General features: G+C 39.0%; 1 protein-coding gene across 6 annotated transcripts in view; it reads right to left on the bottom strand.

The window, feature by feature from the left end:
* Positions 1 to 243: 243 nt before the first annotated feature.
* Positions 244 to 17,853, bottom strand: part of LOC129721506 (uncharacterized) — a 521,585-nt gene continuing 503,975 nt past the window's right edge. For 5 of the 6 annotated variants that reach the window (XR_008727404.1, XR_008727406.1, XR_008727405.1 and 2 more), the window contains 5 exons: positions 14,392 to 17,279; positions 13,686 to 14,084; positions 13,389 to 13,616; positions 12,788 to 12,971; positions 245 to 1,064 (listed from right to left, as the gene is read on the bottom strand). Coding sequence is in view for 1 of the 6 variants with exons in the window: in XM_055674162.1 (XP_055530137.1) it covers positions 12,840 to 12,971; positions 13,389 to 13,616; positions 13,686 to 14,084; positions 14,392 to 17,279 (3,647 nt within the window). In the remaining 5 variants the exon portion in view is untranslated. Of the gene's footprint in view, positions 1,065 to 12,787; positions 12,972 to 13,388; positions 13,617 to 13,685; positions 14,085 to 14,391; positions 17,280 to 17,853 lie in introns of all 6 variants that reach the window. The other variant, XM_055674162.1, reaches the window with a different exon arrangement.

Raw genomic sequence — 17,853 nt, forward strand, 5'->3', positions numbered from 1 at the left:
TCAAACGAGCTAACAAATGATTGTTCGTTTTTTGTTTGTTTTGCTGTTGCGTAGCGTGTAGAACGTGAATTAATAAGAATTAGAGTAATCCGATAATCTTAATATTAACATATATCGGAGATTTTCGTTTATTCAAACCTTTACCTGTAAGGAAGATGAGAACTTTTGCAAAATCAAACCATGAGCTTATTTTACTCTCACAGAGGAAAAAGAGAAAACGGGTTTCAATCAGAATTTTTAAGGTTTCAATAAACTTTATTCTAACTTTTTTTGTGTAATCGTCTTAACTATTGCTGTTTGGACCGTTGTTGTGGCACTAGCCGATTCGATTGTCCACTTCGTTGCTAAAATCTCCTTGGTTGTGGTTTTGGTGTTACGTTGGGCAACGGTCGTGTGTCGAAACTAGCAACAGTACAATACGCAACTTTTCTAGATAAAATACAGCTCCTAGCAGTTGAGAATGCTTCGATTTTTTTTTAAAACGGATCATAAAAAAACAGAGATTTGTTTAAATACTACACACTATAAATCGAATTATCGAATTTGGAATACTAAATCAGTGGGGGAGAAGGGCGGCTAGTCCAAAGTAAAATAAATAATACCGTACAGTCACATCGCGTCTTGGCGCACATCTTAGTACTTAAGTAAACAGTTTAAAAATTTCATTCGTTGTTTCTAGGTTAATTGTTACAGTGTTACACGAATTGTATTAAATGTATTAGAACGCCCTCGAATATGTTACACGCGACACTCTTCATACCATTTTCGTGATGTTCGAGTTTGTATTATAGCTTAACCTAACAAGGAAAATATTTCGGATCATTTTTTTACTACTCAGCAAGATTGCAGCAGCAGAATTTGCGCCCCCGAATATGTTACACGCGACACTCTTCATACCATTTTCGTGATGTTCGAGTTTGTATTATAGCTTAACCTAACAAGGAAAATATTTCGGATCATTTTTTTACTACTCAGCAAGATTGCAGCAGCAGAATTTGCGCCCCCGACTAGCAACAGCAGCAGCAAATGCTTGAAACGTTATAAACACACAGGTAGTAAAGGAGCTGAAATTGGACGATAAAAAGATAAAAGAAAGTGTAAGTTGAGAAAATGTCGCTAGATAAAATTATTATAAAACTGCTGTAGTAAACTATACCAGTAGAATTGGTATGCAAGAGAAAAATCAGATTAATGCTTATAATTTGATATTACAGACACTATGAGTATGTAAAACCCTCCGGGAAGGTATGATACATCAATGTGATAAAGATGCTTTGGTGTAGAAGCATTGATTTCGAGCACTGCTCTAAAAGGTAGACCTGCTATAGTCTAGTGCATCAATTCTACTGGTACAACGTAACAAGGCTCAATGATTTATAAGGGTTGCCATTTTATCCCGTCTAAGATGTTGGTATGTCGTATTGCTCTGCTGTTTTGGTTGGTTCACGGTGGGTTCGAATGTTGTAAGTGATGTAGAAATCGTGATCGATATTTCAGTAAAGGAGCAATCTTGCATTTTTGTTTTTCTACAGTTTTTGTGTGGACACGTAAATGGGACCAAATGACAACAACTGTCCCGTTTATGTGTCTTTTTCAATCATAGTTATATTGTGAAGCTAGTACTATCCAAATAATAACACAGTTAGCTTGTAAAAAATTATTTTTTTTATAGCAAATGAGTTTCGACTCAACCGCTTCTATGCTTTTTTTATTTTTCAAATATTCTTTAACTAGTTTTGACAAAGACTGTTTTAAAATTATATGATGAAATTATTTTGCTTGGAAAGAAAGCAAGAAAGTAATCGTATTATTTCTATACCGTAACCATGGACAATGAAGATGTTGCATTTTATGTTCATTTACATATTTTTGCAAAACCTCAAATGACGAATTTTCTTAAAAACAAGCAGTGATCGAACCTCTCGAAATCTGTCTAAGCACCGAGTTAAAATAATTTAACTATACCGCCTCGTGAAAAATTCCCTGTTGCCAAAATTGGAAATCAAATCAATTTTTGAATCATTTTTTTTTGACGATTTAGTAAAATATCTCATCAGTTTTGAAATGAATAACCTCTACAAATCGCACATCGCATGTAGCAAGTTCCAGTATAATTTTAATGTTTAAGAAAAGATTGACAGAATACACGGAAAAACTATCCCCAGAATGATGCATTTTATTTGTTTTTTATTATTTACTAACTGTCCCGGCGAACTTTGTTAAACCCATTTTTCATTAAAATGATTTCAAACACTCTAAATTGATTCTACCTGCATCCAAATATTTAACTTAAGATTTGTTTATAGTCTGCAAATGCATAACGAACCTGACATGGGATACTTTTAAACTCCAAAAAAACCCGTTTGAAATGATTGACTTTATCGGAATGAGAACATTTTCACATCACCTAGATTCTAAGAATACCCATATTGGATGACAGTCGGTAATTTTCGGCTGATTTCCAGAAAAGAAAGCCGTCAACTTGGATTTCAAAATGGCGTATGGAATCAATTTCTGGCTTCAGACCATAAGTTTGTTACCGGAAATACCCGTATTGGATGGTATTCAGTCACTTTCGGCCATTCTCTAGACACCGGAAGCCGCCATCTTAGAATTAAAAATAATATATAAGGTTGATTGTTGGTGGCATTGTCACAATAACGGAAATATAGGGTGGTATTTTTTGCTTAGTTGCATCACTTTTGTTCTGAAAATATCCGTATTGCATGGTAGATGGCAATTTTGGGTTGTTCTCCAAAAGCCGGAAGTCATCGTATTCGAATTCAAAAATAGTGTCTGAGGTCGAAATTTGACTTTTATGCATCGTCACAATTACGGGAATAGCCATGTCGCTTTTTCGCTTCTAGCTGTTTTTTAGAAGTCAAAGCTGTGTCCGTGGTCGATTTCTGGCTTCTGTGCATCATTATGATTACGAAAATATCCATATTGGGGGGTTATTTAGTTACTTTTGGCTGTTTTCCAGCCCCCCTCCCTTCTTCCAAAGTAGGGAGGTGTTTTAAACCATCATAGAAACATTTTCTACTCCCAATAACCTTCACATGCCAAATTTGGTTTCATTCGCTTGATTAGTGCAGAAATTTGTGTTTTATTTGTTTATTTATATGAGACCTCTCCCTTCCAGAAGAGGAAGAGGTGTCGAAGCGCCATGAAAATATTTTTTGTAAACAATAATTTCGTTTCGTTTGTATGAGAGCCCTGCCCCCCTTTCTAGGAAAGGGAGGCGTGTCGATCTACATCATAAATATTTCTTGCAATCGCTGGTTCTTTAAATTAAATTTCGAGCTATACAAATATTTTTGTTTCGTTTGTATCAGAGCCCTCCCTTCCTGAGCAGGGAGGGGTGACGAACTTAAATAATTCTTGCTCTTTAGAACACAACGTGCTAATTTTGGCTTCATTTGCTCGGATAGTTCTCGAATTATGCCAAAACATGTGTTCCATTTGTATGAGGGACCACCTTTCCAGGAGAGGGAGTGGTCTCAAACTATCATAAGAACCTTCCCTGGCTCCAAAAACCCTTACATACAAATTTTCATGTCGATCGATACATTAGTTTACAAGTCTATATGGATCAAACAGAGAGACAGACATACAGAACTCTATTTTTATGTGTACAGATTTTCTAAAATTCATCCGACTCAGGGACTTAGTGGACTTTGTCGGAGAACTACGTCTTTAATAAAGCGAAGTTAGCATCTAAAATCGATTCTAGAGACTAAATAACTCAACACCGTCAAGAAAAAATTGGTTTTTTCACAAATGCTATTAAAAAAATTAAAATGAATTGTCTTAACTATTTGACACTTCGTAAAAACAACCTTTTAAACCGCGTAAAAATAATCCACGTTATTGTAAAAAATCACCTAAAAAATTAATCCACGTTTTTGTAAAAAGCGCGTTAAAAAGCCGCGCATAGAAAAACAGCCTGAAAATAATCCTCGTAAAAAAGACTCCAGTGTATCCGAATTTTGCGAAACTGCGGTTAGGAGCTAACTTAGAGAAAAAAGGCAGAGCTACTTACATTATAAGTGTAAAATAAACATCGCGAAGCGAGATGATATTTTGGGTAAATCTTTTTTGAACAAAATGTACATAAGACAAAGGATGGTATTATAAAAGTGCGGATATCGTACACTCCATGATCATGAAGTATCTGAGTAATCCCGAAAAAATCTCATTTCCTATTTGTTCTAATTTTCATATTTGATTTGACTGAAACAATGCACGAATATTCTCGTGAGCTAAAGGTGTTATTTTGTGCTATTGGTGTTTTTTAATCACGACTAATTTGCTCAAAAGGTATATATGAAAAGAGTAATGGTGATTGCAAATATTTTCAAAGCCAGAAAACTGTTTGTTTGATCGGTGTGACATTCTTGGTAAAGTAGTAACGATTATTTTGTCTCTCCAAAAACAAATAAACTGTAAAAGTTCCGAAAAAATGTACACTGCAAAAGTTAAATTAAATAATGAGGGTATCAAACGTCTCCAGCAGGTTTTTGTGTAAAAACTTCTGTTGAAAAAAATATACACTGCAGGGAAAAAATATTTATTCTTTAAAAATAGGGAAAAGAAATAAAAATAATTATAAATTAAATATCTCAAAAACTCTGTTTATTGGTCAATCAAAGGATTTTAATAAACAATAAAACTTTACAGGGAATATTTTCCTGGAGCTACGAAAATACTGTCTAGAACTTTTCTGAAAGCATCACATAAATCCAAGAGACCATTTTATGTTTCTTCACCTTTTAGAGACCATTTTAACTCAGATAAAAAAAGAGTTTTATAGAAAATTTATACTTTTTTGTTCATTTTTCCACGATTGGATAACCATGAGTGTTCAGCTAATCGAGCAAACGAACCATTCTGGCTCCAAAAATATTTGTAATCATCAATACCATTTTTACATAAATCTCTTTCAAAAATTAGAAGACGCAAAATGACACCATTATCCCATAGGAACATTTATTCACAGTTTCAGCCTGCTCAAAAAAGTTCTATTGAAATGGTTGCTTTTTTTTAATTGCTCATTTTTGCGTTTACTGAACAAAACTTGCAATTGCATGAATCGGCCATCGAAAATTATTTCACATTTTGGGAAGACGTTATTGAACGATTATATCCAATTGTAACTGTATTCGAAATCTGCTATTAATATGCAGTAATTTGATTTTCACCAATACTGTACATGAACAGCGGCATATACAAAACTAATCCGATGTCAAACAAAATTTCGGCGTGATCTACTGAAAATGCTGAATTCATTCAGAAAATGTATTACAATTTATGTAAAGTGTTAGAACGTCGTGAGGAAAACGAGTAATTCGTCTCCACAGCAGTAGGGACGTTGCGATACCACCGATACTAGCACGGAATCGATTCTTCTCCTTCCGATACTCGATTTTTTGGTACTGATAGTTTACCAACGATACTTCTTCAGTATCGATACACTACTTTTAGTAACGCTAAGAATCGAAACAACTCCTATGAGCACGGTAAGAGAACAATATGTCCTTCCCTCTCTGTACGCGCAAAGTCTAAAAAGAACAATTCTAAGCAAAATATTGAATAGTTTTCTCTCGAGTGCACATAGGATGATTTACTCCTTGAGTAAAAACTTGATCAAAAGTAAAAAAAATCCAAAGTTCATCAACTAAGTTCTGCTTATATTTTGAAGTGTGATACCTACTGAATCTTTTGACAGCTCATGAGTATCCGAAGGTATCGTCACCTTTGGTACAGCTGGTTGAAATTAATAAAATATTTAAGCTTTCTGTTGTTACATTCGATGCTCCCGCACCGTTCACTGTTCCTTAAAACAATCAAATACTACGTAGTGATTTATCATCAAAACAACTATGGAGATTGTCAAAGAAGGTTAGTCTAATCAATCTGTAAACTTGGAAAATCTGTAAATAGTCTCGATATTGCCAGGGTACATTTTGAGAAGCACAAAAATGCAGTAAATGAAATTTTTATATGTCGTATTATATGAAATAAGTTAAGTATCAACGAGTTTCAATGTAAACAGTCAATTGCAAATAAAAGCCTGTATGTTTCTGGTCAACATAAACATTAATACTGCCAAACCGAAGTACATGGTGGCTGGCAGAGAGCGTGGTAGTTCTACGGGTGTTGGTGCTGCGGTGAAGATGGATGGGGATACTTTCGAAGTGGTCGACGAATTTATTTATCTTGGTACTCTCGTGACATGTGACAACGAGGTGAGCCGCGAGGTGAAGAGGTGGATTGCGGCGGCGAATAGGGCTTATTACGGATTGCGTAGCCAGTTTAGGTCCCGTAGCCTACAGATCCGTACAAAATTCGCGCTCTATAGGACTCTGATCCTCCCGGTGGCGCTCTACGGACATGAATCGTGGACGTGGAAGGAGGCCGATCGACGAGCGCTTGGGGTCTTCGAGCGTAGAGTCCTGCGATCAATACTCGAAGGCAAACTAGAGAACGGGGTGTGGCGCAGGCGCATGAATCACGAGCTGCACGAAGTATACAAACACGCTGATATTGTCAAGTTTATGAAACACGGCAGGTTACAGTGGGCTGGCCATGTAGCACGGATGGCGGATGAGCGACCGGCAAAGATAATATTTAGTAGAGAACCGGATAGAGGCCGACGACTTCGAGGCAGACCGCGCACGCGCTGGATGTGTGCTGTCGACGAGGATGCCAGAGCAGCGGGTGTAAGGGGAGACTGGAGAGTAGCAGCCCAAGACCGAGTTTTGTGGAGACGTATTTTGGATTCGACATAGGATCTTAATGATCTGTCGCCATACAAGTAAAGTAAGTAATGTTTCTGGTCAAACTGGTGGTATTAGATCATCCGAACCAATCCGAACTCATGAGTTATACCATAGTGAAAAACAACGGACAATTTCAACTTTTCAGCTTCCGGCAGTATTGTTGCTTTAGTTCCAAGACAAAGATACATCAAAGTTCGCAGATTACGCTCTTGAAACTGCTCAGCTCTACATCCGGCTTTATCCTTGGCATCTAATGACTCCTATTTTATGTATTTCATGGAGACGTTTTAATTGAGAACGTTCTTGTTCTTGACTTCTTTCTTAGGAATCTGCAGAGGCAAGAATAAACATTTTCGTCTATACCGATCAAATTTTTCACGGAAATTTTCTAGGAAAGCCTGTAACCGCGACATGTTGCCCTTGAATTCGGATCCTTTGATTTTGAGCTCTAGGCTAAAATTCTAGATAAACGGTCAAATTTTGCCCGAAGCAATGCAAATGTTACGAGTGAAATGTTTGTGCTCAGATTGATTAATAAACAAAACAGTGTCAACCCCGAACCTTACTGATCTAAAAAAATAGTTATGTTTCTTTTATAAAGGCACAGCCATTTATTATAGAAAAAAAAACTACCATTGAATCCGAACTACATCATCAGAAAGGTAACAAATCACACAAATATGGGTTATTCCATGAAAATTTTCAGTCACAACTATTTATTATACTATATTTCCGATCCATGATACGTTTCAAGTCCAAGTCCTTACTCTGTACAGCTTTATTGTATATCTCATAAGAACGAACGCGACAGAAAACTTGCTGTTGCTCTCGTGCTAATTTTAAGACGGTGGCAGTGTTACCACAGGTACAGATTTATTTGGAAAGGAGCAGATTTTTTTTGTTTTTCCTAGTACAGATCACAGACTGTCAAAAGTACAGATATTTTAGGGGTTCTTTAATTAAACTTAGTTTTTTTTCGGTGTACTTTGAAATCATTTGAGATGCATCTCTTCGAAAACAGAACAAGACATTTCTGTGAAGCTCGATGTTAAAAGCAAATGAACCATTCTAGACGTTTCCAAACTTAATTCATGAATTAAAGTTTGACAGGAAGCACTGAACCGCTAACATAACGCACGTATGAGCAACATCAATATCAGAAAGTTCCGTAGCACATGTTAGTTCGAAAAATGATCTATTCGTGTTTTCGTGCAAACGTTGCTACTGTCCTGCTCCGCTTCTCGGAAAATTCGAAAACAAGTTTCAAGTGTAATAAAAATATGTACAAGCATTATCAACTATATGAATAACTTGCAACTTCTGTATTTTTTACGATTATCTGCCAAAACTGATCCGTCTATGCAACACAAAGTACAGACAAAAAAGGTTTTAACCCTTCCAGTACTGATGAAAACGTGGCAATACTGGCTGGCAGTATAATACAGCTGCATTCATTCTCAAACCAGTCACCGTCAACGTCAGCACGAACAGAAGTTTGTTGTCCACGCAACATACAACAGCGTAACAAACTGTTGCGTGGCTGAGAGTACAGCACCTCCTGCTATCTACTGCCATTGGACATAAGAAGAATTTGATTGTCTTCTTCAATGCTGCACAACGACATAACGTGTTATTTTGTTGCGTGATTAAGAGCTCCATCGGTCAAGTTCCTTTGTTCACTAACTCGAAATGCGATTCATGTTTTGTACATTCCTATTACAGGTATTCATCGTTATAACGTTACATTTTTTACGTAGGACTACGTCTTACCATCTTATCGGGATACATTCTGCGGAAATTAAAACTAAAGTGTGACGTCGGAATGAAAGATTTCAAACGGTAATACTGATGTAACCACATGATAGAACACAATAGTCAATATGTCGTTGGATTGATAAAATGATGGACAATTTTTTGATATTTTGGTTATCATTATCACTTCATTGCTTAACAGTGAAAATTGAATAAAAGTTTCAAGGTCGAATTTTCACGAACAATGTACCAATCACATGCGAGCACACCTAGCACAGACTCCATGAGTAGACACCAACAGCCTGCTGTGATATCCTGTATAGCAGTGGCAAGAAAAAATTGACAGAGTCTCCCCGTCCCAATAGGTCAACTAATGTTTGCTTCTATGACCCTAGACTATTTTGATGTCTTGAAGGTGAAGCTTTTTCGGAAAGTTCGTAACCACCTCCACTTTCAGACAGTTTTACATTCTGCTACTAGAATGCTATTGAAACTGATGTTTTGAAGGAAAACATGCTGGCACAGGCAACGGTACTGCACCGAGCAATGTATGAATAGAGCGCTGGTCGGTCACTCGTCGTCTAATAGTGCAGAAGAACTCGATATTTATTTGTGTGCAGCCAAGTCAAGTGAAAACTACATTGCGCTGTTGAAGTGTAGACACACAGTGGGACGTGTTGGGCTAACGCGTAGGTTTCGTGCTGTGATCTAGAAGACAATTGAACAGCGTTTGAATTGTCTTCTTCTTTTTTTTCTCAACTTGCTATGTTATATCGAAGTTACGTTAGACCGAACCATGTATTTTCATGTTAAATTTACCAGAAAAGTGACTTTTATTATTGTCTTAAACCTGATTCACAATTTTAGAGCACCGTACTTTTCTTTATTAATTCTTATTGTTTATTTATTGTTTATTTTTGACGATTTATTTTCACAATAGCTATCCCAAGTAACAAAACTGGATTTATCAGAGTTTTATAGCGCTGTTTTGGCTGTATTAAGCACTATAAAACTTTGATAAAACCAAAATTGTTACTAGGGATTTTACCATTAAGTGACATAAACAACGAACATATTCAAACTGTATAAAATATATTTTTTGTTACCTAATGTTTGACCTCGATTACCTAGAAGTGGTTTCTGATCGTCCAAGCATTTTTAGATACTTTTAAGCACAAACGAAGTTCATTTAAACCTCAACATTCAAAAATTACGTTATATGGAGGAAAAAATTACGTTATTTCGATTTACGCCATATTGTAAGGCAGGATAAGTTAGAACGAGGAATACCTGTATAAAAACAATAAAATCTCTTTGCGTCTTGCGATACTGGGAAAACTTGAAAAAAGGAGGAAGCACTTACAGCATGAATCTTAAATAAACATCGTGAACAGAAAACAAGCTTGTCATAGTTTGGCGGCTAATTTTCCCATTGATTTTCAGTGTCCATACTATTTGGATACTACCATCACGGATTTGGATAAAAGTTAGGTAAAATATTCATAAAGGTGCTCTTCGAAAAAAAAAACTAATTTTGGTGTCGATTGGAATACCCCCCGCATTGTGAGACCCCTCTCTTTATTGCGAAGTAATGCATTTTTTGTCCAAAATCTTTTTTTTTTCTTTTTTTTCGTAGGATGTACGAAAAATGCTGATTTTTGAAAGAAATAAACTAGGGAATTCAGTAAAAAAGTGTATTTCTTACGTAGAAAGTTTTCGAGGAGTACGATGAAATTATCTAATTTTAAATTATATCAGCAACATTTGCCAAAAAAATACAAATTTAGTTTCCAAACATAACAATAATATGTCTGGCAACACTTCCGGTCAATAATAATATTTTCTCTGGATGCCTTTTTCATTTTCTTCAACAGTCATCTACCAGTATTTTTCGGACATCTCTCGTCTATTAATTGTAGGAAAAATTAATTATGAAATTTTAAACTATTTTCGTAAAAATGTTATAACTTGAGATTGGCTTATATTACCCCAGAGTAACAAGTGTTTCTTACCTAAAATTTTCCGGGAAACACAATTAAACTATCAAATTTAAAATAAAAGTGGCTACGAAGTGGCTACGCTTACGAAATATACAAATTATTTTCAAATAAAAATTTATCTCGCGACACTTCCAGTCAATAACGATATTTTTTCTGGATTCCTTATTTGGTATTTTTCGGACGTCTTGCGACTGTAGAATGTCAAAAAGTAAATAAAAACAGGTTTCGATCGAAAAATACGTTATTTTTCAATAAAGAGGGGGATCCCACAGAGCGGGTGGTAATCCAATCGACACCAAAATTGTGATTTTTTCAAAGTAAACCTAAATGAATAATTCCCCCAGCATTGAGACAAATCCGTAATGGTCCATGCCAAGTTTGTGCTTCTTCTTGGTTACTTCGTATTGAATGACCCATATACTAATTATTACACTAAAAGTTCTAGGAAAACTTCACTTATTGAATTAGACATTTGTGTTCAAGATCTGTTTTTTGAAAGAAATAATGCGTCGTTCAAAAACCGGCAAATGAAACGTAGGATATTATACTATACCATCCTGTTCTCAGTTATAGAAGCGAGCTGGTGATTGATTGAATGCTGCGAAGCTAAACTAAAATAGGTTGATTTTTATCTTTTTATTTTGTGATTAATTCACTGAAAAGATACGACAACTATTGAACCACAAGTTTGGGGCAACCTCTAGATCAAGACAATAATAACATAATATGCATTTTAATAGGGCAAATCTACGTTACATTTTCCATAGCATGCATCTCTCCTTAAGTAAAACGTAGTCCTACGTCAAAAAGGAAGTTTGCATCGAACTTATCATTGCCTTAAACACAACCTTTTGACTATTTTGATATACATTTACAGTGTTTCTGAACTACGGATCGCAAAAAGCCAATTTACTTTTTTCACTGTCCTTTTTGTGAGCCTAAGCACACAAAAAACTACAATTGGGGTATTTTTATATAATTATGCGCCTCTTGGGGATAATTTTTCGTTCACTACGTCAGCGGTTCTCAACCTTTTTTTGTTCTCGTACCCCTTGACGATATTTTTCATATCGATTGTACCCCCTGGCTTGAAATGTTTTCGCAGAGTCGGAGAGAGTAGTGGTAAATCATATTGTGGTAGTCTTGTTTAGGTTTCAAATTGAACTATGGTTTGTTTGCTTGCTACTTTGTCATGTTTCGAGAGCAAGATTGAAAAACAAATGAAATATTTTAGAGAAAAATGACTTTGTCTGCCATTACTGATTTTTCTTTCGCGTACCCCCTGAAGGCCTTCGAGTACCCCCAGGGGTACGCGTACCCCAGGTTGAGAACCGCTGCACTACGTGATTTAATTTTAGAATATATTTTTGCTTGTTCGCAGCTAACACCTGGAAAACTTATCATCTTTTTTTGTGTGATTACTTCTAGAGGTTAAAAATCTTGTCAACAACGAGAAGCTTAATAGTTAGGATATCGTACGTCTTCGTCAGTGGTTTTCTTCGACAGGTTTTTGCATAAGATTGTTGCAGAAAACTTGCCGAAGAAAACCACTGACTAAGACGTTCGATACCCTATATATTAGTTAGTCTTGATTTATAACCAATGCGAGAGAACTACTTTTCACTTTGATTTTAATTTTCTACCTCTTTCGTGTTTAACTTATTTACTGGTTTCACAATTATTGTGGTGTTTTTATCGTGTGATATTTTATTATCATTTTTTTTTTTTTTGAAAAAATATGGTTCACAAAAAACCATAATAATCGTGAAACCACTGAATAAGTATAACACGAATGAAGTTGTGAATGAAGAATTAACGAAAATCATTCAACTGTTTTACTATCACATAATTTACTAGGAATTTTAGTAGCTCAAATACCAAGATTCGCGACCAATTAATTTTTTTTAATTTGATACCAGATTTTATCAATTAAAATCGGTTTAAATTGTCAGTGAACATTTCACAAAAACAACACCAGTTTTTCATACCCAGAGGTATTGGTTTACTGCAACGAATGCATCATTCTTGTATAACAAAATTTTTAGTATCTAAGACTACGTTAAAAAAACGTCCGGTTGAGATCAACCCTTTCGAACCCACCATGCATAGCAACTTTATGTGACACACAAAAACGCCTACCGTTATGCATTGCCTTTAACGAGCCGCACGACACGGCTGCTGCATATGCACACATATTACACCTCCACCAGTGAGAAGTCCCTCTAGCTTCTGTCAGCTCAGATAAATGCCTACCTACACGCATCCACCCGACGCTGATGCTTGGCTGCCATTCCGCCGTACCGGTTCAGGTTCGTGTCATCATTCCATTAATCATGATGTTTGCCAGCGCATTTCGGCGCTTCCGCCAGGTCCCCATGCCCTGCGAGTGATACTGCAGCTGGCTGTACCATTGCTTCGTCTTGCCGCCATCCTCAGCCTGGTGGGCCGAAACCGGTTGTCCGATGAAAGCAGAGTAAAACCCGTTGGTAATTCCAGCAGTAATATTTTCCAGCAGATAACGGTCCGGGTTGTAAAAAAAATTATGCGAAACGAGAGGGAAGGGAAGAAACAACAAAACAGTGAGGAATAAGCTCAGTATGCACAGTGGAAATTGTTTGCTTCGGAAAAGTCCGAGCAGTGTGAGGGAATTCGGTAAATTTTCCTTCTCGTAGATAGTTGTTAAAACACGAATTTAACTAACTCATCTGGTTCCCCGTAACTGTTATCATTCTATTTAGCATAGCCCCAGAGAATGTAGCCGTGTTTGTTGTTGTTGCATTGCGGCAAAACTCGTACAAACTGTTTCCCACCACACGGGGCAGCTTGATAATCGGACGGCACAGAACGTACGTACCTTAAAAATGAACGACTCCTTGGAGAGAATTTCCTGCACCTCGAAGTAGTCCTCCCAGTCGTTTTCGGTGCACACGATGCAACGGTCCAGGAAGAGGGGTTCCCGCAGCAGCGTGTAGCGTCCGTTTTTCTCCCGTACAAGCAGCAGCGACGCCTCCCGTATTCCCGTGTGCCGGGGAAAGCTAAGCAGTTCCGACTGAGCCCGGTCTGGTTTGTAGCTGGGACTTGGCTGAAAAAGGGCAGTAAAAACCATTAAAGTGCAATTAATTTTTATCACACTCCACAATACGCAGCTTACTTTCCCGTTCGTCACCAGGAGCGCGTTGATTGATGTCAGTTTGATTGTTCGACTTTTCTTCCAGTTGCCGTCGTTCGGTTGGGTGAATAACAGGCGGCCTTCGATGGCGAAGCGTACCTCTTCGGTGTTCCACTCCAGCACGTCGATCGCCATCTTGCGCAGCTTGATGTTTATCATATCCAGCTCGCAGGATAACCGTCTGCCAGTTGTGGTGGATGATGATATTCTACGCCACAGCTTTGTGGGGACATCTTTCGCCTCTCGGTTCATGTGGTTGAGGTGCAGTTCAACCTTCTCCTGTGCCTGTTTCAACTGATCCTTGCCTTCCAGATGGGTTGGAGTTACTTTGAATAATCTCGCCAGCAGCAGCGGATATTTGGTCACACGTTGAACGGGTACCTGGAAGATTGCAATAATTAATAGTAAGCATTTCACGTTTGTTAAAAAATGGCTGAACTGTTTTTTTAAACAACTTGAATCATTTTTTTTTTCGAAAATATATTCCCTACATTTTTGTTTGAAAATAATCTAATGAACGGCTTCGGAATCTGAAATTGAGTTTTTTAACAGCATTTTACTATTAATATCGCATAGAAAGTCTGAACTGAACTTTCTGGTCATCAAAAGTAGAAGTTGTTCAGTGATACTGGTAAAACTTTGAACAAAGTTTTTATGAAACAATGTACTAATTTCGCGAAACACTCACCATTAAAAACGAATTCAAATTCATTCTTCTCAGCACAGCATTCTCCATCTGGGAAACTCGCAGAAAGATTCGCAGCAGTTCCTTTTCCTTCTCCAGGTTCGCCAACAGCAAACTGGCCGCCCCCTGCCGCACGCAGTAACTCTCGAAAGCATGCAGCATCGGGGCCGCTTCCAGAAAGATCTTACCCACATTCACCGTCAGCAGATCCTCGTCGCCCTGTTCGGTCGCGATGTCCAGTGCGTCCCGCATTCGCTCCGCCAGAAATTGATTGTTCTCGAGCAATTCTTCCACGTTCAAAAAGATTGCAGAGAGCTGATCTTGGCTCAGCAAACCGGCCACGAGCATCGGCTGGTAGAACTCCTCCAGAATTATCTGCAAATCACGGCCATATTTTTCCTCCGTTTCGGCAATTTCGGTAATGATTTCCTTCCGCTCGGCTCGCTTCTTACCGCACTTGCGACACACCAACGGGGCGTACATAACTCCGGACTCGGTGATTTGGGTTTCCACCGGACCATCGCAGTCCTCGCAAAGGTGAATTGGGCTGATCTTATCGATCAAAGAGTTTGAACCGGGATTCTGCCACTTGCTGCGGGATGTTTTGCTAGTCTCCGAACCGACACCTGAATCATTCCGTTCGATTTCCGAAGCCTTCTTCTGGGCAAGACTCAGCGACAGCAAAGAGGTGTCCTCACTAGAGTCACTGATGTTGGAGATATGCGACAGCCGACTACTGATATCCGATATCTGCCGTTGATGATGTCGAAGCTCGGTTATGTTTTCATCTTCCTCTTCCTCCAGAATAATATCGCTAGCGTTACCAAACTGAAAATTGTACGCCTCCTCCTGAGCGATTCCACGCTCTTTGGCGTCTACTAAATAGGACAAAATATCATACTTGGAGGCGCCTTCAAATATTGACCTTGCGTTACGTTTCTCACGATCGACATCATCCGCAATCGGGGGTGCAGACAGTGGAAGGGGCGGTGGAATATCGTTTATTTCCTCGTAGATTGGATCGCTATTAATTCGAATCGATTCGTAATGATGCTCATCATCGTTCGACGTTGTAATTTCAATTTCGGACAAAGTTGCGTCAACAAGCATCTGATAAAATTTACTCCGCGACGACGTCGCATCCTCATCAGTGGTTAGATCACTCGAGCAGCTCTGGTAGCAATCACTCAAATCACCTGTCGCATCAAACTCCATCAGCTCGTAAGCCGCCGATCCGTAACTATTGCCGGAGCTAATGCTACTGCGATTACTATCCTTTTCCAGCTTCTTGGCATCCATCTTCAACCGCTCGTCTTTGATCATCATTAACGCATCCTCTATCATCTTGGACACATCGTTTTCGTCTTTGGTTCCGCTCATATCCAACTGAGTTCGAGTTTCCTTCAATCGCAGCAGCGAGTTCTCGACCAGCTTCGCCACCAGTTCGTAGTCCAAGCCTTCGGCCAAGTGCCCCAGCATTGGATCTTCCAGCAGCTTCGCGATAAAACTGTTCCTCTTTGCTTGGCTACTGCCAGTGTCACCAGATTTTTGCCGACGAATGACCGTCATCCCATCCGTGACGGGAGCCGTCACCTCATCAGCGACTGCCGCCGGTTGATCTTTGGCAGGCAGTTTACCGCAAAAATGGGGAACCAGATTCCGCCGGACTGCTTCGACTGGATTGCGCAGCAAATGTTCAATACTATCGCTACTTTCTTTGGAGTTTGCTTCTTTAGGAACTATCGAAATCGTGTCACAGTTTTTGCTTCGTTCGTCGGATGCTTGAGAATCGGTTGTTTGTTTTTCTTCCGTTGGATTAGCAAATGAGCTATTGGACGCTGGTTGGCTCGAATCGTGAAGGTTTGCAGTGTCTCGATCGAAATCCAGACTGATCAGAGTCTTTCCGGTGGTTTTCGTTGGAGTGGATGGTTCCGTGAATTCCGGTATGGGAGCTGTTACCGTTATGGAAGTCGATCCGTTAATTGGAATTATCGAGGTTGAGTTTGAACTGTTTAGAAAGCTGTTTTTCAGATTATTTTTGGAGATCATCTCATCGAGGTCCAACGAACTCGAGGGATCACTTTTGCTGCGCGGATGTTGGAGTGTTGATGTTGGTGAGTTTACGCTGATCGTAACCGTGTTGGAGGAGGTCTGATGGATACCAACCGGTAAGACGCTATCGTTAACCACCACCGATGACTGATAGCGAGGCGTTTCGTTATCGTCATCAACGTTTACTGTCGAATAGCAGTCATCGCCGGTGATGAGAATTGATGTTTTCTTCTGGCCCAGTGATTCGTAGCTGCTGTCTTCGTCTTCATGACGTATCTCCAACCGGTGGATAGCATCCTTGCTGAAGCTGTTCGAGATGGGAGTTGACACTTGGACTATGGTGCGGGAAGCCGTCGAACTTCGACCACTGCTGCGCTCCGAGCCGGAGCTCAAATCAAAGCAAAATTCTTCGTAAATGTTGCTTTCCTCAGGATGGTTTGATTTTGTACCATTCTCTAACCGTTTTCCACGCGAGGAGTCTGTATCACTGCTACTGCTGATCGAATGCTGATCGGGTGAGGAAGAACCCGTTGAACTGGCCGGGGGTGGCGGTGGAGGCGGAGGCACCCGTGGTCTCATTCGACTGGATAGCGTCGTTCCACCGGAACTGCCGGACGAGGATGAAAACGAGGACGAGGACAAGCGATCTTCGTCGAAAGCCAGCCGAGAATCGGTTCGCGTCTGTTTACCGCGTAAAGCCATCGTATCCATGAAAAGGGCCTGATGCTGCTGAAGATCGGATGTGCCGTTGAACGAGGTCACCCTGGGAGGAGACTTGCGTTCACTAAAATTGCGTCGAGCGGGGCCGGTACGCCGTCGGATGCCCCATGGGGTGAGTTCTGTGGGTTGGAAGGAAAGAATAGGGTTTAAAAAATTTGAAATAATTTTATGTTCTACTGAAGAAAATTTGATTACGACTTTTTCATCAAGTTACTATTGAAGGAAATAAATGAAAAATAATAATAAATATATGGCAGCTAAGGTATCCTCTAAGTTTATTTTTGTACTGTTATTCTAGTATGCAAGATATTGTCTTTACTGTTATTGTTGGAAGACACGCGCAGAATTACGATAGCCTATCTCATACCGTTCCAATTAGAATTATCTCATGTTCTACACAAACCTTATGCATGGTGGGGCAATCATGCTTGAAACGGCAGCTTTTGAATGCACTCGATTACAGATGACGCGGGATGATTATCTTTTTATTATTATCTCTAAGAGTGTTCCCCACCAATACCAGCACATCTGCGGCAAGATACCCAAACAAAAGGGAGAACACCTAAGCTCAAATGCGACTTTTACTGAACCCCAAAAACTTGCCTGTTTCATTTTCAGTATATCGAAGGTTGAATGGGCAAAAGACTCATTCCGGGAGTGGACAAAGCCAGTTATGCTCCAGAAGAGCAAGCA

This window comes from Wyeomyia smithii, chromosome 2, assembly GCF_029784165.1.
Source record: "Wyeomyia smithii strain HCP4-BCI-WySm-NY-G18 chromosome 2, ASM2978416v1, whole genome shotgun sequence".
NCBI lineage: Eukaryota > Metazoa > Arthropoda > Insecta > Diptera > Culicidae > Wyeomyia > Wyeomyia smithii.